Source organism: Empidonax traillii, unplaced genomic scaffold (assembly GCF_003031625.1).
Source record: "Empidonax traillii isolate 1590-97213 ecotype Southwest subspecies unplaced genomic scaffold, ASM303162v1 scaffold566:size1034704, whole genome shotgun sequence".
In the NCBI taxonomy this organism is placed as follows: domain Eukaryota; kingdom Metazoa; phylum Chordata; class Aves; order Passeriformes; family Tyrannidae; genus Empidonax; species Empidonax traillii.
Genome location: NW_020955759.1, coordinates 115,398 through 143,274, shown reverse-complemented (window position 1 = coordinate 143,274; position 27,877 = coordinate 115,398). Strand labels below are relative to the sequence as shown.

At 38.4% G+C, this 27,877-nt stretch overlaps 1 protein-coding gene across 1 annotated transcript in view; it reads left to right on the top strand.

Moving 5' to 3' along the window:
- Positions 1-5,711: 5,711 nt before the first annotated feature.
- The window catches only part of EMC2 (ER membrane protein complex subunit 2), a 38,926-nt gene continuing 16,760 nt past the window's right edge, over positions 5,712-27,877 (top strand). The window contains exons 1-5 of the mRNA XM_027897895.1: positions 5,712-5,831; positions 11,313-11,426; positions 12,097-12,161; positions 16,318-16,403; positions 19,208-19,265. Of these exons, the coding sequence (XP_027753696.1) occupies positions 5,792-5,831; positions 11,313-11,426; positions 12,097-12,161; positions 16,318-16,403; positions 19,208-19,265 (363 nt within the window). The 5' untranslated portion in view covers positions 5,712-5,791. The remainder of the gene's footprint in view (positions 5,832-11,312; positions 11,427-12,096; positions 12,162-16,317; positions 16,404-19,207; positions 19,266-27,877) is intronic.

Below are 27,877 nucleotides of genomic sequence, written 5' to 3'. Positions count from 1 at the left end.
CAGTTTGTAAGGAAAACGAGGGGTTAAATGAAAAATAACAAAGTATATGCTGCCACTAAGTTTCTAAGAAGTCAAGGCAAGAAGGCCTGGAATACCTAGAAAAATTAATGTTAAAGTTTGACACCTCACAAGCTTATCCAAACCACAGCAGGACCTGGCAGTGCACATTGTGAGCAGCATGTAAAACTAATGTGTGTGAATACCAAACACCAAGATAGTTAAAATCAAGAATAAGGAATTTTAATTTAGACAGACTGTGCAGAAATGGGGAGTAAGTCCTTTGTTTTGCTTTAGGAGTTTAGGTAAGTTACATGGGCTCCCTGCATTTTGATTTTCTCATCTCTAATACCAAACTGAGAAATATGTATACAGAAACTGGTTATTTTCCTCAGTACGAGGTGATGCCTTGCTCAAGGAACAGCATGGAAGCCACTTCTGCATCTGCTGAAGCAAGAATGGATTAGCTATCAGTGACAAGCTGTCACCATCATTTTGCCTTGGCAGGTAGGATAACCAGGCCCTGTGTCCACTACAGTTTATCTTTCTTTTTAACAGTAGAAACACAAACCACCGTATCCATGAATAAAACATACTGCCCTACAAAGAGATCATTTCCTCTCTAAGTCCAGTGGTTGTCCAGACAAAGTCATCTCAGAAACACCACAAAAATAATGAGATGTAGCTGAACACAAGGAGAGAACTTGGGAAAGGGAACAAAGTTAATAAATAAGGATTGGGAGAAAGCACGGGAGAATTCTTTGTGAGACAAACACGTAGTTCTGAAATGAGAAGATTTTTAAATGGTCAGGATGTCAGGAGGGCGTTAAAGAAACATTCCGAGAGCAGACTTCAGCCCAGGGAGAGTGCTGTAATTCCCTTAACTTCAGTACAATTTATTTCAAGTCAGTCAAAAAAGACCCCAAATGTATATGACACACTACTGCAACTATGAGGAGATGAGTAACCGGGCTGGGAGCTGAAGAGGTGAGTGCAGGAGGGAACATCTGACCCTCTTTGAGTGCAGGCCCACAGGCACATAGCTGCCTGCCGTGACCCCACCATCCTTGAAGGAAATCCATGGAATCTGCTCAGCTGCAGACCCCCGGCCCCGAGCCCTCCCTCTGGCTCTTCCCATCCGCTTCCCCTACAACTGCTGGCTTAGGAGTGCTGGCACGTCTGCTGCCCTGGGCGAGGGGCTTTCTCCAATCCCACCACTTCTTGTCCTCTTTTATTGTGCAAGAGAGAAGTTCTTGTCCCTGCAGCCACCTACGCAAGACGTTTATTTCTTCTGCTCTGCCCTCAGAGGGGTATTGCTGCTTGCTATGGCAAGCATGAGACTGCCAAGCCCTGCAAGCCTGCTAAGTAGAGTGGGGCATCTGCCTGGAAAACGGGATAGAAATTGGATAAGAACTGTGCCATTAGATCAGCCAGTGATGTGCAGAGACTGCTCCCTTCACACCCAGCACAGCTGTCATGGAGTGCTGGGGTGGCAGGGCGTGACTCTGCTCCCGGCAGGGCTGGCCCCATTCCTGGTGCTCACTAGGAGTGGAAGGAGGCCAGCAGGAGTGGAGGCTGCCCTGGCCTGAAGTCCCCTCCTCACCTTCCGCCTGACCCCAGCAAAGGCTGCTCCTTACTGCGAATTTGTTCACTTTAGCTATAGGAAACAGGAGCTTCCAGCACCAAATTATAGCCTCTGCACCATATTACAATTATTGTATTCTTACACTTCTTTAATGCCCCTAGGCACAGTTAAACCTCTGCAAAAATTATTAATTAAGCACACAGAGAAGTGTCTTAAGGATAGCAGTTTCAAGCTTGCCAGTTACTCAGCTAGTAAACATGAACATTGAAGCACATACTACCTTACCATATGGACTCAGAAACGTGGATCTGTGGTGTTTGTTCATCTCACTCTCATTTTAAAATCAGTCTCAGAAGGCTCTCAGGGTACGGTTTAGAGTATCAAGCCATAGAGGAAGTGTTGTTTGACTTGCTTAAGGATTGTTAACATTGTCAATTCATCAAGTTGATTTATACTTCTTGTTTTCCCCAGCTTTCCGAAAGTGTCTCTCTTTTCCTTTTCTCATGGCATGCTGAATGATGTGATTCTGGCATGTTCCCCATTTGTGATTGTCAATAGGAAGGAAGATTTATAGTCTAAGGATTAATGGCTATGGTCTCCTCTTGTCCTTTATCTTAGGAGTCAGAAAGAGGGAATGAATTTTAAATTGACTGTAAATACTAATGCTGAATTAAAAATTCAAAATCATACTGCTTTGCTATGTATGTTCCAATATGTAATAGTTTGTGCTGGTCAAAATGATATGAAAATGCCTCAGACTTTTCAAGACGACTTACAAAATTTTACTTGGCGTTTCTTATTGTGGTGGTGTTGTGATAAATCTTAAAAGCAGGTTAAAATGTTCTCCTCTATATATTACCTGTCATAGTAATTCTCATAAAGCAAATGTATTAATTTATTTTCTTACCTATTTTTTTTTTTTTACTTTGGTAAATTTTTAATTTGATCCAAGAAAATATTTTAAGTTCTAACACTAACAGATGAATGCCAAGTAGGGTCAGACTCAAAGGCACCTACATTAAAGTGTTAAGTCCTTAAACTGATTCATGATTAAAAAATTTTGAATTCCCTATAATTTTCATCCACTAATTTAACTTCTGGGACTGATCTTTAGCATCACTAAACAAGATAACAGTATCTTCAAATGGTCCATACATAAAATGACATTTGTCCATATCTTGCACAGTGGGAAAGTGCATCTTAACAAGCAAATGAATCATTGATTCACACAGAAGATAAATTGTCACTTTATTCATTCACAACATATACAGATCCTATACATGCACATTTTTCCTTGTGCTGTGACTAGACTGGAGTTATTTTCTTTATGTCCTACCTACTTGACCAAACTAACACCCTTATCCCCATTACTGAACTAAAATAGGTCCTAGACCCTATTAATGAGGTGGTGAGCCCAAATGTCTCTATATGCCCCATATTTCATGCACAGGACACAGACGTCCATGTTTTGCTATATTAGTAAGCTGCATATTAAATTACTATGTTTTTCTTCCTCGGCTGTTATCGCTTTTCTGAACCATAATTCTGACGGGATTATTGTTGAACTAACTGATTGGTTTCATAATAAAAGAGAAAGGTTTTTTTTAGTAGCACACCAAGAAAAAAAAATTTTTTTTTTCATTTTCATTCGGAAATCTGTAGAACTAGATGTGGTACACACAAAAAGTAAGTGGTGAGTTTTCTGCACTCTTAAATAATCCCCTCAAAAAACCTGAGCATTTCCAACTTAATATATTAGATGGGGACTATTGCCTTTCCACTTGGTTCCTGCAGAAGTGGCACAAGAGCAGAAAATGACAGACTCAGAAAAAAAGATTTTACATGATTATTCCCTTTTTAGAGAATTTTAAGCTTTATTAACAAAACACTTTAAACTTTGAATTAAGTGATGAAGCTCCTTGGCATAAGCAAACAGCTTTAAAAACCACTGTTTTAGTTTCCAAGAAGAGAAAGCTTAATACCAAAAACATTTCTGTTTCCAACTATAACAGTATCTGGCATAAGGGGATATTGTAACAATAATTCCCGTCTCTTGGTGAGTGTGGATGGTTTTCTACTCCACAGTAAGAGCAGAGGTATGCAGTGGAAGGGTCAGCCTTGAGCTCGGCAGAACACGGTGTATGTGATTTTAGGCAAGGCGTTCGAGACTACGTCCAAGAAAGGCAGCAGGCAACACTTACAGTGCGTAACTTCAGGTCCTGGGCTCGTCTTACAGTGCAGGTGGAGGGCTGCACGTCTCGGGAAGGAATCCAGAATAACTGGGGAATTGCCTAAATCTAGGTAGAAGAGAGATCACAGTTATTTCTGAGAACAGTAATGAGACTGAGCCCCTGTGGGGTACTGTCTCCAGCCTCTTGCTGAGATGAAGTTGTGGGCAGGTGCAGAAGTATAGAGCTAGATGTCCAGGGAACACCAAGTCCAAACCTCTCCCAAACACTTCAAGCACATGTTTCTGAAATTTCAGCTCCTTCAGCACTAGAAGACAACTGACAGGGCTTTTAAAAGCATCAGAATTTTGGATTTATATGCTTAAAAGTTCTGTCTGTCCCACATTAGACCTTACTGCTAACTCAGCAATCCTGCAGCACTGAACTCTGCAAGTTAATTTTTTATTTTACCTCAGCTATTTCAGTGTTACCCTGTAATGCACAAGAGCAGGTGTGTGCTAAATCCTTTATGGATCTAGCCCACAACCATTCCATATTCATTCTTTAACTTGTAAAACAGGAATATCAGTTCCCTACTCATATACTATGAGAATAAATATATAAATGTTTTTGGAAGTGTTCAGATAATACAGACACTGGTATTTTAAATTCAGCTGGAAGTACAGCTGTGCTATACAAGGTCTAAATAATCCAGTCACTTAGAAGATCAAAAACCACTTTAGAGGAAAGAAAATTTAGGCATACACAGTATTTCTAGACCACCATTTGAATTCTAGTTGAGGCCTTTTAGCTGTCAAAGTTGTGACATTTAATTACACTGTAGATAGTATTAAGAATTAGTAGTTTATTCTAGTCTGAGGAACAAACATATCAAATACAGAAGCAGTGTTCTTGATTCTAGGATTCATTTTGTTGATGGAGCTAGAGGATTGAGTATGGAGTCTGAGGCATTTCCCATAAGAGACCTTGACAGAGTTAAATGTCAGACAATTAAGTTTCTGGTGCTATTTTCTAAAACCCAGTTCCTTTGGCATACAGAATCACAGAAGCAATTACGTTGGAAAAGATCTCCGAGATCAAGTCCAACCTATGACTGAACACCACCACGTCAACTAGACCATACATAAAATTAAAAATCCATCACCTTTTTCTTTTTTTTTTTTTTTTTATATTTCTTCAGCGGAGATCCATTTATGTGCTGAATACATTTATCCAATTTCAATAGTGAAATCGGGATTGAAATGGGGAGCCTCATTTACTAGGAAACCACCTTTGTGGCCGGTGGTCGGCAGAAGCTGTAATGTCAGAATGTAAACAGCGGAGAGGGCACAGAAGTGGGCATGGCTGGCGGCCCACGGCCCCACTCCTGGCTGTGACCCCCTCAGGGCTCCTCCGACCCGTGGACAGGGATTTGTTACGTGGAGTTTCACTGCCCATGGCGTGTCTGGGGCAGCTGCAGAGAAGCCGACGGCTCATCCTTGCCGGGTCGTGGCCGCCTCCGGGATCCCGGGGCAGGACACGCTCGGGCACTTCCCACGCCGGATCCAAACCGCACCAGGCGCCTCCTCGCGCGGCGTGTTCCAGGTGCACAGCCTGAACACGGCCAAGATATGTGGAATAAAAAGCAGGAAATTAACCTGCAGCCCTCAGCTTGCGCTCAGAGGTTTTTAACCCCGGCAAAGCCTCTCGGCCCGCGGGCGGGACAGGACCGGGGATCGCGCAGATGCCCCTGCAGTGCGGCCCCGGAGCGAACACAGACCGGGACAGCCCCGAGCCCCGGTGGGCAAGCGCCTGGTGCTCCGGGCCCGCCTGCTCGGGCTCTTCAGAGGCTCCTGTCCCGCGGTCCGAGGCTCCCCCGGCCGCGGCGCTGCGGAAGCGGAGCGGGGCTGTGGGAGCGGAGCGGAGCAGGGCAGCGCGGGCGGGGAGCGAGGGCGGAGGGGCCGCAGCGCCCGCCCCGCTCCCGCCTCCCGCCAATGACGGCCGGATCCGTCAGCGCGCGCGTCACGGGGCGGCCGCCAAGATGGCGAAGGTGTCGGAGATGTACGACGTGACCTGGGAAGGTAACGCCGAGCTCCCCACCCGGGGCACGGGCTGTGCCGGCACCGACCGGCCCCCGGGGCACGGGGGGGGAGGCGGCGCTCCCGGAGCCCCTCAGCGCGGCGGGCCCGGGGCGGGCCGGCAGTCCCCAGGTGGGCCCGGCGGGCTGGGTCGAGGGGCGGCGGTTCTGTCTCCCTGAGCTGTGGGCGGCCGGCAATGCTCGGGCCCTCGGTGCCCGCAGGTCCGGCGGTGAACGAGCACCTCACCCGGAATGCCCCGCCGGCCTCCTTGAGCCTCCCCGCCGGCCGCCTCCGCTCCGCGGGCCCGGACCCCCCGTCCCCGGGGCCCGGCGGCGGGAGCTCCTCCCGCTGCCCCGTCTCGCCCTCAGGAACACAGCGCCTCCAATAGAAAATGGCCCCTTGGCTGGGTCAGCAGTTTGTGTCATAGTTCATCTCTTGGTGAACTGAAAATTAACTCGATATTTTCGTTAAATTTGATGATGAGCGTTTGTGGGGGAACTCCCAGGAAGCTCTGAAGTGACACAAAAGTTCTTGAAAATCCCGCCCTCCTGGGTCTTTGTAGCTTTCACGTCTGTTTGATCATAATGGTGATTTATTTTTCATGTATCAATACTGATTGAGGTTTGCTTGACATTCTCAGTGGTCCTTCATTCATAACCAGTACAGGTTCACATGTGAGCTCAAGACAGCACTCAAGCCCATTGCAGTCTCCTATAAGGAATAAATCAAGGGTTCTCCATAATTTTGGCCATAAACGGGGAACCTTTAGCTCTGCGCTGTATGCTACAAACATAAAGTAGAGAAGACAATGCAGAGAGAAGCTATGTGATCTTTGGGTTTAAATTTATTTACTGACAATCTGTGAAGAAATTATTGAGTAATAGAATAATTCCACAATCATGAATTATTGCTTAGTTTGACTTTGTAGAAAAGAGGAAGGGGATATATTTTAGCAGATCCGTGTAAGTTGCCCATTGAAATAGTGCCTAGTCCCTGGCAAAGAATTTGAACACAGTTCTAGGAATATAATGTAGCTCATTTTGAATTTCTAAAATGCTCATTTTCTGTGAAACCAAGTGTATGGCTGATATTTATCTAAAAATTGTCCTTTATATATACTCAGGCCTTTCTAAACAAGATGTTTTATACTTACTACTCAAAGATGAATGTGTGATTTGAGGTTGGGGAAGTAGAATAACATGAGACAAATGAAATTGTTTGTACTGTACTTTGGTTTTCACTCAGGTTCTTTGAGACAGAGGTTGAAGTTTAACGAGGATTAAATTTTGTTAGGTAAATATGTCGTACAGGTGGTTAGGAAAGATAACTGAAAGTAACTGTTTTCCACTGCTGAAGCTGTTGTCTTTATTTTTTCTTTCTTTACTTTCTTCCTGTGTCTGAAGCTTTAAAGTGTATTTGGAAATCTGTAGAGCAGGAAAACCTCTCTTTTAACTTTAGGGTCTTGATCAGTGGACTTAGATGATCCAAATATGGATTCAGGATGCTATGATCTTAAAAGAGAAGCTTATATATAAGGTTATGCATCATATATTTTACAGCTTCTTTACTTGAGACAAAGGTGATATGTGCTCCTTCTTTGTGGTCACTGTTGCTAATTATCTGTAGAAAATGGTATATTTCCTGCTTCCTTAATGTATAAAAGAAACTATGTGGAGTGACAGGGAGTCGAGAACTGCAGGTCTGGCAAAGGAGCGTGATGTAGTAGGTTAGCACATCAGATGGCGACAGGTGATGTGCAGCCTCTTACTAGGAGTTTCTTGAGCTGCGTAGAACTTCACAGAGTAAATATTAGTCGTATCATCATGGCACATGGAATATGAATTTGTGCCATGAGTGGAAATGTTAAAAAAAAAGTGAACAAATGCCTGTGTAACTTCATTTTAGGAGCAGGTTTTGGAGCACACAAATTAGTCTCTGTGCATAGAATTAGTGTGATCTTCAAACAAGCACCAGTCATGATAGTAAAGAACTATTAAAATAACAACTAGCTTTCACAGAAAACGCATCTGACATATTGTCAGAATTGGACAGAATAAACTAAGTTTTCTTTACCTTGCACAGAAGCATCATGGCAGTAAATCTCAAACCCTGCTAAAATGAAGCAGTGACTTTCAGCTAGTGATAGCTGAGCTTTGTGGAGATCTTTGAGTGCTGTCACAGCAACTCTCAGTCAGTAATTGTCTTCCCTGGATATCAATACCAAAAAGAGAAAGGAATGGCATATTCTTGAAACTAGATTTCTCTTTATAGAAATTGAAAACAAGTGAAAAGAGTATTTTTTAAAAGATTTTTTTATTAGATCAGTATACCTGTTGATTAAGTTTTCTGTCTAGGCACTGTCACTGCAGAGACCCGGGTTCGAGTCCTGGTCGGGGCCCCTCCCTGGGCAGATGGAGCTCGTTAACCCGTAAGGCAATCCATCTACGTCCTGAGGACCTCGCTGCCACCGTCCAAGCGTGCTTGGCCCCGGCAGATGAACCTCAGGATTAAAGGGTGGGCTCAGTTCCGCGCACACTGTGTCTCACCTAAAAAATCCAATGCGCAGGCTGGAAGGTGGAAAGACCTTTCCCGGTTCTTCGTTCGCGAAGAGACTGGCCATAAGTTTTCTGTATTGTTAAATTAGTATTGGTGTTTTCTGTATTAAAAATTCCGCTACTTAAGTAGTGGCACTTTAAGAGTTTTAATTACATTTCCATGTGAGAGATACTTTTTTCAAGGAATTCTTCTTAAGTGTATGTATGTGAGGCCATTTTCTTGCAAAAGTATGTATCTGGGAACATGTTATATATGAAAAGGGAAAGTTCTTAAGGAATTTAAAAGCTTCCACCCTTCTATTTTTAATGTCTCTAGTCATTAGAGTCCACTTCAGATGAAAAAATTGTTTCCTTCCTATGACTTAGGAACTCAATTCATATTTTGTTTGTATGAAAAGAGTAGGAAATCGTTTTATCTTCATCATAATCGATGTGCAACTGAGTGTTGTTGAGGTGGGTTTGTTCTGCTCTGTGCTGCCTTTGCTTTCTTTTAGCTATTCCTAATGTAGAGTTGTAATCAAAGGGACAGGTCAGTTTAATCTGGGAGTTGCATATGAATTTTTGGAGTTACAGCAGACAAGGTGAGATGCTGGAATTTTTTGCTGTAGTTGAGGCCCCACTGACATGAGTTGTCAGAGTTAGCTGCAGCATCCGCAGCATCCAGCTGAGCCGACTGTGCCTCTGCCTGCCCCTGCCATGTGAGAGTGGGCACAGGTGAGCTGTGGTAGGAGATCTGGTGGCTGTAACAGAGGAACAATATACAAATGAGCTCTGGAAATATAATGGCTGTGGGGTCCCTGAGCGACTGCCGTGGTAGCAGCTGTGTGTCAAGGTGACTTTTTGGAGTTGTCAAGGGATGTCTCCAGCAACGGTGGTAATTTCATTGATTTCATTGAGTGCTTTTAGGTGTTGAGGACTTTAAAACTATGATCTGACTCATCAAGGAAAGTCTTAAGTATTTATAGGAGGATTACTTCATATCTGTTTGCGCAGGCCAAATGAACTGACACCTTAAGAAACTCAAAAATAAAACCCAGGTTGTGTCTCTTGGCTTGCAGTAGACTGCTTGCTTGCTTTTAGGAAACAGCAAACATTGTGGCAAGTGCATCTGCTCCTTTAAACTTGTAAGGTTTTAATTTGTATGTGCAAAGATTGCCAGTTGAGGAAAACACAAGTCTAAACCAGATGTATCCAGTGCTCAGCATCCGCCTATATATGTGACAGGAGAAGTTGTAATTAAAACTAGACATTTCTTTACCAAAATTTTTTTTTTCCTAAAATCCCTGGTTGCTTCTACCCAGCCTTGTATTATATGTCTCCAAGACTTAAGTTATTGTCTGACTCGTTGGATAGCTTTCTTAGCAAAAAATTCGTTGTTTGACAACATTGTTAAAAGCCCTGTGTAAGTTTTACTGTAGTTTTTAGTGTTTTCTTTCTTCTACCTTTTACATAAAATTCAGTATTTCTAAAATCAAGAAGTCTTTCAATAGATTCACATTAATGAGAACCTTTTTTTCCCACTTCATTTTTCAGTCATCAGCTGATGTTCTAATCGCTGTCCTACAGGTGTTTTTCTATTGCTGTAAATGCCGTACTTGTGCGATGAATGGTAAATGTGCATTCTGTTAATACATAATTCAGACTATTCCATTTGGAATCACACTGGAATGAAGGCACTGATAATTTCCAAGTAAATGAGTGTGTGGAAATCAGACAGCTTATTTATTTTTAGGCATTTAGCTTGTCAGCTTTTGTGAATGTTTGTGTTCTCTCACATTCTTGCTGTCTAACGTTGAATTTCCAGGGACCATCATGTGTCTAGAACCATTTAACTTTGCCTGTGCCTATGAAATGTAACACTGTGGTGGTTTTGGTTGAATTTCAAAATAAAAAATGTAGCACAATAACGGTCTTATGAGCGATCCGAGATCACTTCAGGTAGATGGAACAACATTCAGTGCTTAATTTTTAACTGTCATTTACATTAGCTGTGTTTTGAAGTACAAGAAAAACTGACAGTGTTTAGGTCTATCATTATATTTGTTTTTCCAGCTGTTATAAAGTTTTTAAAAAGTATTGGCAATAGTTATCCTGGTACCTTCTTATTAGTAAAGCCACTATATAGTAATGAAAACTATTTTCCTTATGTTTCCTCAAAATCTGTTCTTGTATATAGATCATGTATATAAATGTATGTGTATATAAAAATCACATTCTTAGCAATTTCCTTGTCCAGAGGATAAATAAAGCCTAGGCTAGATAGTGCTGACTTCATGAGTGTGCCTGCTCTCTTGGAGATCTGATGCATAGTAAATGTACTCTTGAAACAAAAATCCTAATGCTAAACTAAACCATGTTTTCTATCTTGCCTAGATAAACAGTGATATTTTTTATATCTTTGGGCATTTCTCTGGTATAGAAAACGTTCAATTCCATGTCTGCCCTTCTTGGAACTCCTTTCTCTATGAGTGTCTAGGTTCTTTTTAGAGTGGGAGTTATAATAGTTTTTCTAATACTTCAAGTGAAAATTTATTTACGTGTAACAGAAATGCAATTTTAGTGTCGTTTGTAAATGTGTGAAACTACTTGGAAGAAATCTCTTGTAGCCTGTTTTACCTAATCATGGATAAATTTTATTTGTGGGATAACTAGGTACAGGGTTTTTTTACTGCATGTGTTGCTTCCATGAGAGACTGCAAACTTTGAAGGTAGATTGATTGTATTGGAGCATGAGCACAGTTTGTGTAATAGGGTTTCAGAGGTCTGGTACACCCATCTGTTCTCTAGTAGTTTTTTTAATATTAGTAGAATCATATCTTTAGGTATGTTACTGTCTAAACCCATTCTTCCTATGCATATCTTCCAGAAATCACATTAAAATTCTGTTACTATCTGTAAATATCAGTTTTTTTCTTCCCTTTGCCCACAGATATGCGTGATAAAATGAGGAAATGGAGGGAAGAAAACTACCGAAACAGTGAACAGATAGTGGATGTTGGAGAAGAGTTAATTAATGAATATGCATCTAAACTTGGAGATGACAGTGAGTAAACAACCATTATTTTATAAATTTCCATTTTCTTATTTGTTTTTTTTTCTTTTTGGTCTCTATTTTATTTAACAGTCTTTGCGTTGTCTTTCTGTATGTGATGTTGATAAAATGTCTATTACTTCCTTAGTCTATTAGGCTTCCATAATTCCAAGAGGTTTTTTTTTCCCAAATATGGGCTGCAATGAAAACAGTTGTAAAAATTACCTGATAGAACTGTTAGCTTTCTGTATTTGTAGTTGGACTATTATGTGAAATCTTTTTTGTTAGTTAAGCCATTGTTTGACTGATTTTCTTTTCTTCAGCACTGTGACAAAAATTGAAAAGTGGCTGTTCTGCAGGTCTGATCAGAGAGCAAGTCCTAATGGGGATCTGTTTAGAAGATAGCAGTTATAGTGTGGGAAAAATAGAGAATTAGAGCTTTTTTGCCTTTCAAGATGTCAGAAGGTACTTTAGTACTAAAAGCACTAAATTGCTTAAATATATTTTTAATTAATTCCAACAGTTTCTTAATTTGTCCCTGTTTCAGCAGTGATCCCTGGGAGTAGAAGGGGAAAAATGTACAGACAAAATTCATTAACCCTATTTATGTTATAGGTGTTTCCTATTATCTTTAAAAAAAAAAATCAGTTATCTTCATTTATTTTCTCTTTTTTTTGTCCAGTTTGGATAATTTATGAACAGGTGATGATTGCTGCCCTGGACTGCAGTCGAGATGATCTGGCATTGGTAAGTTTTCATGTTGACTTTTCCTTCATGCTGTAAGTTTTTGTCCTGGATACGTCTTCCAGATAGTTTTTTGGGCCGTTACGGGACATTCTGAGCTCCACAGCTTGGGCTGGTGGAAAGAGTATCTATCAAGAAATACACTGCTGGGAAGAAACCGCCACCACCTACCTTTTCTAATGTGTAACTTTTGTTTAGACAGATCACATCTCTTCCAATAGCCATGAAAGTATTTACAGCTACTCTGGTATGGGCTAAATGTCAAGAATAATATTGAGGTTGCCATATTTTACAGAGAGTGTTTGTTTATTGAAAACCTCTCAAATTATATTGGTTTTTTGAATGTTTTGAGGTAAAATGTCCACTCATACATATCATATTATATGTTATGTTGGCTGCCATCAAAGAAAGTCATTGACATGTTGGAGCAGGTCTTCAAGATGAATAAGGAGCTGCACTGCATAATGTATAAGGAAAAGCTGAGATCTGAGTTTGTTAAGTCTCAAGAAAGCCAAGAAGGGATTTTATTGCTGTCTTTGAATAAGTACTAATGGGGAGGCATAAAAAAGGTGGACACATGTTTCCATAGATGTACAAAAAAAGTGTGAGACATATGCAACAACAAAGGAAATTCCAATTAGATCTTAGGGAAAACTTAGTGAACACTTTATGACAAAGGGCACTGAGAAACTGTGGAATCTCTTTTGGAAATGCATAAAAATATATTGGGATATGACCCTGCACTCCCTTGGAAACTGGCTGTGTTTTGAGTGGCATTTGGAGCAGTGAACTGCAAAGGGCCCTTGCAATCCAATTTATAAAGTGATTGTTGATAAGAATATTATTAGTGGATATTTGAGTTTTGTCAATTTTTATGCAAATTTATTTGCATGATACAAATAACAATTTAGATAAAATGTAACATATGTTCGTTAGTTAAAAAATAGAAAAAACACTGAACAAAAAAAAAAAAAAAAACAAGTAAGCTTAGCTAATCCTTTAAAAGCATCAACAGGAAAAAGAAAAAGTGTGTTTTGCAGGAAAATTTTAATAATCTTTTTACCGCTCCTTCACACGACAGTCAGAAGAAACCAGAGGCTTGTCTTGTGCCCTGAAAGCCATCAAGCTTGAGCTTATTCTAAGTAAAAAGACATTTTCAGGGCTTCAGATCTTTCACGGGGATTACTCCTCCAGTGCCTTGTTCTCAGTCAAATGGCAAAATGCCTCTTAAAGTCTTTGAGCTTCTTGTCATGTCATTTGGGTAAAACTTAATGCAAGGGGATGCAGTTGGGAGAAGGGCATTTTGAAAGTAGGCAGAATAAGTTTGTCTTGCATCCCATATGTATATGGTAAAATGGAGTATGCTGAAAAATACAGCACAAGACTTTGAACTTGTTGTGAACCCACTGAAATTCCCTCTCTTTTGTTCCTCAGAAGAAAATACTGCTGTAGTATAGCTGTCTGTTCAAACAAAAACAAATAGACTTACTGATTAAATAAATACATTTCTGTGTCCTGATTTATATGTAAAAGGGTTTTGGTCTTTATTTTCAGGGTCCTTTAAGGAAGACTTTCACAAAGTTGTTGAAGGAGCCAGTGTTGAAAGATCAGTTGTGAAACACTCTTTGTTTTTACTAACCCTGGCAGGGATTTTAAATTTCAGTTTCTGTGCCCTTTAAGGAATAATGCTTGAGATGAGGGAGTGCAGTGTTTCATATGCAGCTCAGAAAGGAGGTTAAAAGCTTAGAGGGAAACCTTAGGCTTGTTTTTTACTTTTTAATTTGACTGATTTATAATAAAGAAGTAGTTAATTCAAACAAGTCAACATCATATGTGGCATTTTACTGCAGCTGTAGCTCCAAAGTAGACAAACAGCTTTGGAACTATTCAGCAGTGAGCTCTTGACAACTGCGATGCACTGTGCTTAGGGGAGTAGGTCTCATCTACTCCGAAGGAAAAGGCTGAGGTAGTTTTCAGAGTGGTTTATCTGACTTTTTTTTTTCTTTCTTTTTTTTCTTTGTGCAGGTCCTTTCTGTCCTGCACAAAATGACTCTGTAATGCGTGTCCCTGCTGCAATCAGCCAGTTGTTTCATACACGTTTTAGTGCAATCCCCTTGGCAGCACTTGTACTACCAGTGTTTTACCTGCTGAAGTTCAGGTTTATATTTCTTTGCTTTTGTCAGTCCTTTAAAATTAAAACCCGTGACTGAAAAGTCGGAATGCAAATTAAGTGCAAATTCAAGTTTCACGTACGAATGACATTTGCCATTGTAACTGCTGAGTTTCTGAGAGAATCTCAAAAGTAGATTATTGATATGGTGCAGAACCAGTCCTCAATAGCATAAATGATTATGGGGATTACAAGTTAAGTTTAAAAAGAGGATATTCAGTGCTTCTGAGTCCAGAACATTTTGAAAATATAGCTAGTGTAGTTAATTCATGCTCTTTTTGTTTTGTCTGGTATTATAATCTACAGGAGTTTATTTTGGCCTTCTGGCTGCTGTGTTTGGTTGGGTAATGATTGTGTACTCAGATCTAATGTGAACAGTTCTTGTATGAGTCTTGTATGACTCCTGCACTTGTGCACTAGTTCTTTTGTATTGTCAGTGAGACTTTTTTTTAAATGTAAATGCCCATCTACAGATTTTGGAGTTCAGTATTATTGTAAATGTTACAATTTTTCTTATTTGAACATTTTATTGGAGAAAAGTAGTAGGTGTTTTTATACTAAAAATCACCATCCTTCAGGATTCCCTGATCACTGGATCACAGGTGGATTTATTGTCCACAAAAGTTCTTTTAAAGCCTGTAAGGTTGTTTGGATTTTAAAAGCTGAAGTGAAACCACTCTTCTGGAGTTTCGTGTCTCTTAAGAATGTTCACTGATTAATTCAGACATCATATAACATGCTGCTAATTACATGTAATTTTTTATGACTAGAGCAGCAGCAGTTCACCTAGACCTCACTCAAAGTGCCAGTAAACCATTTCTGTACTAAACCTGAGCCTTTCTATGTGAAATTGTTCTGTTAAGATCTTAGTCCATTGCAAACTAAGTTGATTGTGATGAAAATAGTCTGTGCTTACTTGAAGCTAAGCGTTGCTACTTTGGTTACTGTTTCCTTTCTCTCATCCTTCTCTGTTTTTGAGCATCTGGAAGAGATGTGAATATTCCTCTTGGATGTACTATAGCAACATGTTTACAAAAACAAACTGTTACTTCTTTTTCCTTTGACCATGGGATGTGATGAGATGGAAGAGATTATGTAGATAGGCTTCTGCTAGAACCTTAGCTCTGAAGTTTCAAAGCTGAGTTGTATAAAGTGTCTAGAAGAGGAGAATTCAGTGTGAAGGTTTTAATGTGGTTCAAACCACTGGTCTCTTTGAGAGCCTGTGGACTGTTCTGCTTCCCACCATAATGAGTCGGCTACAAACTTTGCAATGCTATCTAGCCATGTTCGTGATATGGCTACAAGTTAGTTTGCTCTGGGGAAGTTATGACTCAGTCCCTCTACCAAACATGTTTTTTCACCAATCCAGAGAAATCTGCCTGTGATGAATTCTTTTTATCCATCCCAGGTGTCTCATTGATTTCAGGAGTTAAAAACTATGCCTCTTCTGCCAGCAGGCTGTACCCAAGCCAGTGACAAACATTTTCTTTGGATTTCAAAGTTTTATTTTAAAAATAAACACAGAGCATTGTATTAGCATAGTTTGTTCCATTGTGAGATATCCCTTTATTAAAGAAATATCACATAAGCTCTTACTGTCTTTATTTTGTTTTTTTACTGTCTTGTGTTATTATGCAGCAACTGAGAAGACTTGAAGTTTTAATAGTATCAGCTCTGTTTCAGTAGGTGAGCTTAATTTTCTAGGCAAATAACTATTTCCCAGGGGACCTCATAATCTAATGACCTGTATGGAAGATATTTCTTAAAACTCTCTCTTCTAACAGAGTTTCTGTTTCTGACCTTCTCTTTATCAATGTGTTGCTTATTTCAAAAATTGGTATTTACTTTTACTCAAAACTGCCATTCCAGGTTGTTGATTTATCAGCCGAGACCTTTTTTTTTCTTTCCTTTTTTTTTTCTTTTGTTGTCTTCTTCTAGCTTCTGTGTAGATTATTGTATTCACAATAGTATTTTTGGTTCTTTGTATAGTTTTGTCTTCAGGAACTAAGGCGGCAATTTCCTGGGAGCCACAGAGTTAAACGATTAACTGGAATGCGATTTGAAGCTATGGAAAGGTAAAACCTGAGTTTTTAGAAATGTACTTTCTGTCTGGAAAAGTGTTTTTTCTTTCTTAAAAAAGCATTCACGCAGAACATGAAGTCATGGCAAAGTCATGGGAAAACAATGCTGGGCGGTTTCTTTATAGGAAATAACAGTGGTGCCATGATCATATTATAATTTTTAGATGTCTGTGTTACATTTTTGCAGGTACTATGCAGTATTTCATTTTTGCAATCTTCCCATCAGATTTCCTAGGTCAGAAAGATGTCTTCCTTGACAGCATAAGTACTTATACAGAAAAACACTGCGCACTTTTTTGGCAAATGCTGTGAGCAATATGTTTCATCTCTCAGAGCATCATATGAAAATCAGTGCCGTCATTTTTTTACCTTAATTGTTTTCCTGTGCTCCGAGTTACTGCAGGGTGCAGCTCTTTACCCTTGTTTTCTGAGTGTGGGTAAATGACCTTAATAAGGATTAAGTCTGTAGGGTTTGTTATAGAAACAACTCAAAAAACACATGGAATAGACTGGCAGAACCTAAATATCAGACTGTCCTTTTCGAAATATCCTATAGAATGGTTATAACATATGAAGTTTAAAAGGAATTATTAAAATAGTGAACACATTAAAACTTTACATCTTTCCAAGATGAATGATCTCAAGGCTTGAGGATGATGGTGGACAACCTTCATTGTCCACCTTTCTCCTTCGTTACATCATCAATGTCAACGTTCTGTTCTGAAGCCCTTGTCATGGGTGTTGAGAAGGCCTTCCAGCTTTCAGTGCCTTTGAATACTGGCAAGTCCGTTCTGTGCCCATTTTGCATACAGAGTTGGTGAGGTTTGGAGCCTTTGGGCCATCTTGATACAAAGGAGTTGGAAGTACACCCTAAATGCTTTTTAAAAATGTATTTATATAGCAAATGTTCTTCCATTACATTCTTGCAAAATTAACTTTGAAAATGGTATTTGGTGTGAGCCACCATTAATTATCCACTGCATGGATCAAAAAGAAGGAATAACTGGGCTTCATCTACAGGAGTCATCTCAGGGCGTCTAGATATTCCGTATTTCACACTCACTGTATACTAAATTAGTATTCTTGAAGAATTAGGCTTAACTCTCTTGTCTGCATGTTATGTAGGATAGGAAGACAGTGAAAAAATGGCAACAGATATTCCCCCCTCTGAAACCTATTCTGAAGTACAAGAGATCATAATTCAGTTCAGCCTTATGTGAATGCATTGGGAGATGTCTGCTGCACAAACATTATGTGTGGTTCCAGTAGTGAAGTGCTATTGAGCCACAGTTTTCTGAAACTGCTCGTCAAATTACTTGACAAAAGTAATCCTTCAGGATAGATCCTTGAGACTGGAGTATCAGGGAGCAGAGGCATTAACAAAAGCTGAGGTTTCATCTTCATGGATTTTCTTTAGAAGTCCAAGACAGAGGCTTCAGCTTTGGGTTGTCTTGAACAGGAACCCATCTGCAGGTGCTCTAAGCCATGCCTTGGAGAAGTCTTGTCTGTCTCCACTGACTACAAAAGAAGTCTAGGAAAATTCTGGTCATATTTTCAATTGAAGAAGTGAACTTGTTAAATTGTTAGTGACTTGTAGGATCTACGAAGGATCCTGCTTTCCTCAACTGGAAGAGGAAACAGTGAAGAACATCCCCATAGTCTGAGACATCCTTGTGGACACTTGCTAATCAAAATAATAATATCCTGGAACTTCACCATGTAGAGCTGGGATTATGACCATCATGTTCAGTCTTCCAAATTGCATTTGATAAGGTAGCAACTAACAGAGAACATGAGTACAGCATTTTACAGCACATCTGATCAAGTCTGTAGCAGTCACATTCTACTCTTTTCTCCTTTTGCACTTCCTTTCACATTTCCTCTCATACCTTATGGTAACTGGACTGGACAGCTGAGCTGTGCATAGGGAGCAGTGAGAGTACGTAATGAGTGGCCAAGGTGAGAAGGAGTGTGTATCATCAAAAATCAATCAGCAGTACCACTGAAAAACTTCTTGTCAAACTATACGTGAAGACACAATGTATGCTCTGGTTCTGTGGTGATAGCACAACAGCTGTGTAGTCAAATGTGTTTTGAATTGAGTTATTTCATTTGTCAAGTTTGGGTCGTGTACACCTCTGATTGAACACAAAGATCTGTTTCTCAGAAGGTTTGAATTGCTCATAGCACCTGAAGTAACCTGTTTTGAGCATACTTCAAATAGCAGAATTAATTAATTTAAAAAAAATATTAAAAATAATGGTGAAAAACATTTTCTTTCAAGACTTATGTTATATTCTGGGGTAGATTCTTCTGTATATCTTTTAAGTTTGATGTATGCAGCTGTTTTTACTTTTTGAAGTCAGAACAGAAGAAACGTGCATTTTCAAATTAACAACAGTGAAGTGAAATGCCATTATTTTGGGTGGCCTTTCAAATTTTGGAGTTTCTGTTTCTTGGGAGATGTGAAAGGGAGAGTAGTGATGTGATGGTGGGATCTGTTGGGTATAGAAAAAGAAAGGACAGGAGAGTAAGATATTGGGTGTAAAATACCTAAGTTGCTGCTGAAACAGTATTCCATGAAATAATTACTGTATGGTTTTTTTAACTTGGTGACATAAAATACTGCTGTTGATATTTAGCACTAATTCAAAAGATTTTTTTTATAAATATAGTTTGCTTAGTATATGTATATTTCAGTGTGAGAAGTGCAGGTGGGTTATTAACTATTGAAGGACAGTCAAAAAGTCAGGAATTCTGTCTTAGCAGAAATAAATGCAAATAATTTCTTTGAACAGGTATGATGATGCTATCCAGTTATATGATAGAATTTTACAAGAAGATTCAACTAATACAGTAAGTTTAAAAGATAATTCTAAACTGAAATGATTTGTTGTTTGAAATTTTAACTATTTTCTATGTTTCACTATGGAAAAATGTGTGTCTATATTACTGTATTTGTTTCCTTTAGTTTCCTAGTATAATAACCTATGTTACCTTCATTTCATGATGAGAAGATGTGATGTAATACTTGCTTAAACACTGATTTTAAAGACAAGGTTATAACTAGTAATCTTTCCAGCAGTCTTAGTAGCGTTTAGATTGGACCTTTCAGCTGTTTCATGTTCCTGAATATTCTGTATTTAAAAGACCAGTATAGTCTGCCATGTGTCTTTTGTATTCCTAATGCTTTATCTTACTTAAAGATTAGCTATGAATACATTCAGGTAGTGCTTGAATAGCACCTATTTTGATTTATTGTCTGGGGCACTTTACTAGCTCTTGAATCAAAATGCATAAAGCATGCCAGTTGTATAAAACAAAATCTGAGACAGACTGTACTGTTCTTTTAAGCATTTTTTGAAAACTGGTTGTGGAGGCCACAGTGAGCTATTAGATGCCAAAATAAAAGTCTAGGGAAACTGGTAGCAATATATTTTCATGTGTTTTTTTCACACAAGGATAAAACTAGAAATATGCAGAAACTGTGGAGTTTCCAAATTTTAGGTGATGTGTTGAAAAGTCAGCTAATTAATATTAATGATTGAGGGTATATGTTTGTGTTACTTGGTTTTGAGGAACTATGTATTGGGTAAACTTCTGCGTAAATGTAATACTTGGGCTATTGCAGATGTTTTGGCAGTCTCAGGCAGACTTTCCTGGGTATGTGTTGAACCTCTCCCTTTCTTTGGTCAGCTTATTTGATGGGCTATTCAGGAGGGGAAAATACACAGAAACACAGATAACTGAGATTAACTAGGGTATGCCAGAGCTGGATGTAGATCAAGTGCCATCACTTAAAGTAAGTAAATCATTAAAAAACCCCACAAAACAAATTAAAAAACAAGCAGCAATAATGAAAAGCACCCCCAAACCACCGGAAAGTTACTTTCAAGGCAACACATCTGAAAACATAAGTACCAAGTCAAGCACTTGGACAACAGGTAAGTTTAAGTCTGTCTGTTAGCAGTGATAAAACTGAGAGGTTTTGTGCAAGAACAAAAAGAACTATTTCAGTCCTTCATTCTTATTTTTCACTCCCCTTGGAGCAGTAGAAGTTTGAGCTCAAGAAGTTTTGAGCACAAGATATGTGTCTGTCCACAGTAAATATTATGCATTTTATGAGTGTATGGCCCAAAGAGTTTCAGAGACACTAAGTGGTAAGAGCCATGGTAAACCAATATGGAACCATTTATAGTGAAGTCACAGGAACAGTTCACCAAGGTGCACCTAATGACCTTTTGCTGACGCCAGTGGAAGATGGAGCACCATGTTACAGTGACTTCTCTGGACCACAGATCTTTGAAGTGTGCACTTCTGGCAGTGTTACTCTTCAACTGTCCAACATAGCTGACGTCATCGAAGTGGTTTGTTGGATGGTTTTGTAAAACAAAATGATATATTAAAATAAGTAAAATGCAAGATTATTCATAAAGATCCATAAAGTTGTAATATTTAGAAGCATAAGTTGTAAATATTAGAACATTGCATGGTTGGATTTCTTAAGATCTGAAAATAGGATTGGAGAGTGTTAAATGCAAAGTGAAAGTTCCTTGTTGTACAACTGTAGAATAGGCTGGTTGAGCTTTACATGTGAAGAGTGAAAGGTAAGTAGAAATTTTTGATAAATTGTCATGTGCAGATCTGTGTGTGTCCTTTACCTGTTAATTATTTCCATGCAGACATGTGGCTGCAGTAGGAAGATAAATATTTCAAGATTATAAAAAAGCAACTGTTGCTGAGTTTGCCTTGGCACTCACCTTACCTTATAGACATTTCTTCTGGTCTGCTGACACACGGAGTTGGTTATACACATTAGACATTTTGGCAAGTCCTTGAAATGAAACATAGACATTTGTTCACACGAATCATGTACAAATCATACCTTGTGCTGACTCATCAGATAGAAGCACAGAAAAAGCTTTTCCAAAAAATTACCTCTTTTAGACACATAGCAGACTTTCCAGTATGAAAAGTGAACTTTGAACTTAAATTATGTAAATGGACATTTACACTTTTGGATAAGGTTTTGTTGCTTGCCAAACACTGAAATTAAGATAACAGTAATTATTTAATTTCATTTCTTCCGATAGAATTCAAAGTAGTCTTTGTTTATAAAATATCATCTCTGAGTGTTTCATCTCACTCTGAGCTTACTTGCTGAAAAAAGATGACTCATTTGACAATGGAGCAATGTTAATGTCACTTCAGAGATTTTGTTTCATTTTTCAAAGGATGTAGGCGTTGAGTAATGGTCAGTCTCTTCTAAAGACTTTAATGAATGAAATGTGACTCCTGTGAAGTGAACAACTTGCGTGCATTTCAGTAGCCTAAGAGTTGGAACCTTTTCCATTTTTGTCCATTTTGTTGAAATGAAGGCATATTAGAGCTCAGACTGGCTGATTACTCTGTTATGAAGGCTGCATAATATTTTCTATTGCAGGGCCTTTTTTATTAATTAAAATTTCATGTAGTATCCAATTGAAAATCTTTATACTGATGATGTATAGTGACTAAGCTGTTTGTAGAGCTTCAGATACAATGCTTATTCTGTTCTGAACATATTGAACAAAAAAAGAGGGTTGTTGGTTTTTAGTAGTGTTGGTATTAGGACTTTTTTATTTGTTTTTGCTGTTAATGTATTTCACTGAGAAATCCTTATTCTGCTCTGCTTTAGAGAAAAGACTTTTAGTTAGGCAGCAGTCAGGCCCTTCTTGAGGTAGCCTGTCCAGGAGTGCAAAGAAGATTCATAATGAGAAAGGAAATTGAGTTCATGTGTAAAGACTTAGTCTGGTGTCTGTCCCACTCCGCTGTCATCTTGGTGCATCTGTAGTTTCTCCTGATTATTCAGCTCAACCATCAAGATGATTGCAGAGGATTTGGTCAACACCAGGGGAAAGGGAGATAAGACAAACACAGTTCTGCCTTAATTCTAATCCACAGAAAATCTGATGTCCTTATTAGGATAATTCCTCTGCTGTTTTTCTTGCCACTTCTTCAACTAAGCTTTTAATACAAGAAGACACTCTGTATGCTTGCTTAACTTAGGGCATGTGGATAATCTCATTAACTTCATGGATTTAATAATAAAATTGTGTGAACAAAGAAGTAAAAACTAAAATTTACATAATAAGATGGTGTTCTGAGTGAGGGTGGTGTCTTACAGTGTTTATAAAATAATTCACTGTCAGCTCTGTTGTTTATGGGAGTGGACAGGAACAAGTGTATTCATATGGTCACATGAGTTTACACTTTCCCATACTATTGAGATTCTTTTTGTAGACAAGCTGTAGAAAGACAGCTTTCAGAAGAGGCACAGGAGGTGATAGAAGACCTATGGGGATACAGAATACTGGGAAGATTCAGAGCAAAATCTTAGTCCCCAGTATCATGTAAATAGCAATTATTTTTCATGAACATCGGAGTTAATTTCTTTCTGTGATTGTGCATTATGACCATTCACTGTATAGGTAACTTTTTTCCGCACAGCTCCTTGTCTCTAGTAAATAAGATGAGAATAATGAGCACTATTTTTGATCATTGGGTATTTATTATCTGAAGTATGATAATTCTTTTAAAATTGCTGGAGTAGCTGGCCATTTATTTTGAACAGAGACATCCTGTGAAGATCTTGCAGCTTTGTACATTGACCTACAGGATGCTCTAAGTTGCAAAAAGGAAAATTGCTCACCAAATGAATTATCTGCTAAAGGGCATTTTCTGAGGTGATGTGTATGTTTCAGTGAATATATTGGCAGCACTGCCAGGAAAGACACAACTAGTCCTAAACTTAAATGTGTATGGTGGTAGTTTTTAAGGGAGTGAAAGAGCTGGGCATTGTGTCTGATACAGGATAGATTTGGTGAGAGAGGTGAAGAAGTGCAGCTGCCCCTTCAGTTGGTTCCTAAGCCAGGAATGCGCTATGTGGTTCCTAAAGAAATGTGGTTTGCTTTTGACAGAGCATTATTTACATTTGCAGGGGTTTTTTCTTCTTCTTCTTCGATGATGATCAGTGGAGAGAGCAGAGTGCATTCCACCATTTTTCCCGTGTTTTGAGTCTCTTTTAAATGCTGATGGAGATTTTGTCCCTTAAAATTAGTATTTGAGAACATAAGAACAGTTTGTACTTGAGTCGTGGCAAAAGTCCATTTTACTTGTCCTGTGTCTGACAGTGACCAATAGCAGATAGGAGAAGAGTAAAGGAACAGGGCAATCACAGTCTGCTCTGGTCTGTTCTACCAGTTTCTATTCGTGTTGCAGTTTTCCTGTGCCAGAAGTGATAACTCTGTTTTTAATAGCTCTTAATGAAATTTCTGCATAGATTTATTTTTAAACTTGTGAAAGTTTGCTCTGCCTGTCTCTACAACATCATTCAGAAATTAAATTTTATAATTTTTTAATTAACACCTCTAAATTCTTATGTTACTGTTGACAGTTGTTTTCTGCTGACTTTATTAATGCTCATGACTTAGATATCTTTTGCTCTTTTCTTCCCTGTAAGCTTAAGAAGTCCTAATGTCCAGCATTTCTTGTTGCTATTCTGTGCCTTGAAACCCTGTTGCTGTTCTGAGTGTCATTTCTGGTTTTTTTCTGTATATTTCGGTAAGAAATGAGAGGACAGAACAGCAGTCAGTATTAAAAAATACAAGAGTATTGAGGAGTTACAAGTAACAAAATGGTGCCACTGATGTGTTTTCTTCTGTATTCTTTTCTGATAATTCCAGGATCACAGTATTTTCTGTTTGGAGTTTTGGGGCAGGGTTTTTGGATGTTTTTAAGACCTCTTCTGAATACTGAACTGATATCTTACAGAACTGTTCGTTGTAACTCCAGCATCTCCCTCCTAATTTGTCCCTGGCTTTTCTGTGTGTGTTAAATTAGTATTGTTTTATCCTATATGTAACCCTTTATCAGTAGTAAATTTCAGGCACTGTTTTATCATGCTGACATTCACTATTTTTAATTCTATTCTTTGCTGTTGGCTTTTGTTCTTTATACTTAAATAACTCCTTAAATAAATCATCATTTACTTTTACATCACCATTACTTCCCTTGTTAGTAACAAGGATGCTGAACAGTAGTTTTTAGTACAAATAATTTTTGGGTTCTCGGTGCAGAGAATTCTTGTCTCCTCTATTTTATACCTTTTGACTAATTTATTTATCCACATGAAGACCTTTCCCTATTAGACTGTGGCATCTTGGTTTCCTTCAGAGCTTTCAGCTTCAGAGTGAAACATCATGTTGAAATTATGTTTTGAGTCAGAGTTGGCTTTTAAATGGATCTTTATTCATTCACACTCTCAGTGTCCCCTTGAAGAACTTCAGTAGATTAGGAAAGCCTTACTTTCCTCTATGTAAACAGTTCTTACTTTTCATTAGCATATAACAGTTTTCATGTTTTGCAATTCCAGGCTTTAGTTTTTTAGCCTTTATAGCTTCTACCACTTTGCTGTATGCTGATGTTGGACTTTATAGGCTGTTTATTGATGCACCCAAGAATTCTGTAAAACTTTATGTTTTGCTTTGACATTATCCCTAAAGAAGCAGCTTCAGCTCAGCAGCTGTGCCTGCATAGGTTTGCAAGATGTACCCTGACTTAACTGTCTTCCATGACTAACTTTGAAAAACTCTGAAGTCTGGTAAGAGCACATTTGTTATTGTGGTTGTATTCAGATTATGTGTTATTTTTTGATGTCTGTGTAATTCTTTCCCTGTATCTTTGTTGTAGCTGTTTACATTTCTGTTTTCATTTGTGTATTGCAATTTGAAGGAAAATATTTCAGTGTATTAAACTCTTGGATCGAATGCACATTTTCTAAAATTTCTGAGAAATTTCTTTTTAAGATGAAAAATATGATTTGTTTAATGCTCTAATAGTTACACAGATAGGAAATTGTTTCTTTCTTAGACCTGTCAGTCCCTGGAGATTCTCCTACTGATACTTTCTTTGCAACCATGAAATTTAGAACAGTCTTAGACTTTCTCTTGGTACGTTTTACTGATAAAATACAGAAGCTGATAAATGTTCAAGTCCTCACTTCATTCTGAGTCTACTTAATGGTAATTAAAAGGAATCATGACAAATACGGGATTAGTTCTTATGCCAGATTGGGGATTATTAGTCTTTAAAACAAATAGTTTAGAAAGGTTCACTGTTTAATAAATGTGTACATACTGAAGTTCCTAAGTCCATATGATACTGATTACAGTTTAAGTATTTCTTTAAGATGCATATATCTTTCAATTAAGAATTCTGCAATTACAGAATCAACCAATAACCATTTTAGTGGTTTTTTTAAACTCTGGAAAATTGATAGAAGGAGATTCATGTCATAGGATCTGCACAGTCAAAAACTGCAGATCTTGTTATAGCACAGAAAGTTTTGCTTTTTCCCTTTCACTTAAGGTGGAAGGAAAAAGGAGATTGAATTTATTTTTGTATGAGGCTTGCTCTTAAAAATCTTACTGTTCTGAAGAACTGAAATGAACCTCTTGAATGTTAATTTTTTATCTTTATCAGTGTACTTATTGTGACAATTTTAGTAGGTTTTTTTGATTTCAAAATAATCTCACATCCCTTTAATTAAAAATAAATTTCTCATTGATGTTCTTGCTGGACTTGAAATTAATGATTGAACAGATTTGTACTCTGCATTTTGCAGTTTTTTAGTGTCTTGCAACAGGTACCCTAAAAGTGAATTTGTATTTTGTAATGTGAGGGTTTTGGTAAAAAGGGCCTTAAATATAATAAAACATGAAATTGCCTGTTTTTCTTATATCAGATGTCAGTAAGGCAGATAATAAATTGCATATATGAAATAAATACTAGGTAAAGCTTTTGTAGAATCGCTAGGAGTCTGACTTTTCTTATCAAATAACTGGTTTTGTCAGGTAAAGTGGTTATTAGTGTTGCCAGTGGTTTTGCTCAGTAAAACTTTTTTTTTTTTTTTAATTTATATGGAAATGAAGAAAAACTGATGCTGTGTGTGTAAATCCTCATTGGTTATGCTGCTGTCCTCAGGATGCTCTGCAAGCACACTGTGTGTGAGCCCCAGGTCACAGAGCAGCACTTAAGCTGATACACCCAGGGAGCTCAGGGGCAGTATAAATCAGAACAAAAATTAGAAGTTTGCAGCACACAAAGCAGTGCATGTTTTGCTTGTAGTGCAGGCCTTGTTGTATATATTTGACTACTGGAGTAATTGAATTTTGGGTTTTACCTGCTAGACTTTATGATTTGAAGAAAAACTAGGAAGTCAGATGGAAGCGTAGTCTGTGAATTCAAATAAAAGCAACAGTAATTTGTTTTCCTGTGCTTGTTTTTTCACTTGTTATATCACTCCTGTCATCACAGATCTGAATACTTCAGATTTATTGAACACCTATGTGTATGTATCTTGGCTTTATGGTTTTATTTATGTGATGGAAAGATGTTAGAAATGGCTTTAAAATAACCTCTGCATCCTCACTGACTTGTTTCCAGTGTGTTTAAAGATACTTTCAAAAATTCTATGCTACTATACAACATTTTATTCATCCTCTTTATGTCAGCACTGTTGTGAGTGGTTGAGCCTCTCTTCTGTAAATTCAGAGTTCTCTGTAAATAAATTATCCCTGCATTTTTTAGGGTGACGAGAGTGCAGACTTAAAGCCCCGATGCTGCTTTATCTTTGGTGAAAAGGAAGGTGGATAAAAAAGGAAGTTTTAAATACTATTTTTCCTCAAATAAGAAACAAAATTGTAATTTGGGAGAAACTTTTCTGGGATTTGATGCAGCAGGGAAATTTTGTCAAGTGTATATGTAATTTATTTAACTCCTAAGTGCTATCACCAGAACATGTTAATTATGTCAAATGCTTCTGTCCTGATTATTTGATTACATTAGATGATGTGCTTGCTATAGGTAAATGTCAGTTTATATTTATGACTAGAAATAGTTGTAGCTTTTCATAAATTAAAGTCGTGAGGCTCCAGCGATTTATGTTGCTTGGGAGTGCTGTGGTTAAGAAAAAAAGCAGCCATAGAGAAAAATCTATTTCCAGGCTCTTTTGGAGGACTGACTTAGATGTGAGTGAAGGATTTGCCTCAGTAACAAAGAGGAGGGTGACTTACAGAGACTGGTCCTGTTTGCCATTGCAAATTAAGTTGTCATATGCATTGACTGATTTTATATATTTAATAGATTATTTCAGCTCTCGGGAATTTACTTTTGATTAGTCTCTTGATTTCTTTTTCTTTTTTGAAAATAACTGAATTGTAAACTCAAGAGCTATATTTTAAAGTCGATAGCCTGTTACCTGCAAAATCCCCGTCTCCTTAGGCTGTGGCTGCATGATCCTCTCCTGTGGCTGTGCAGGCTGTTATCCTCACTTCTCCTTCTCTCCTCTTTCGGGCTCAGTGGGCAGGTCACTGGGCTGTGGATAATACGAGCTTTGGATAGTAAGTTAACACTGCCCTGGTGTTCCG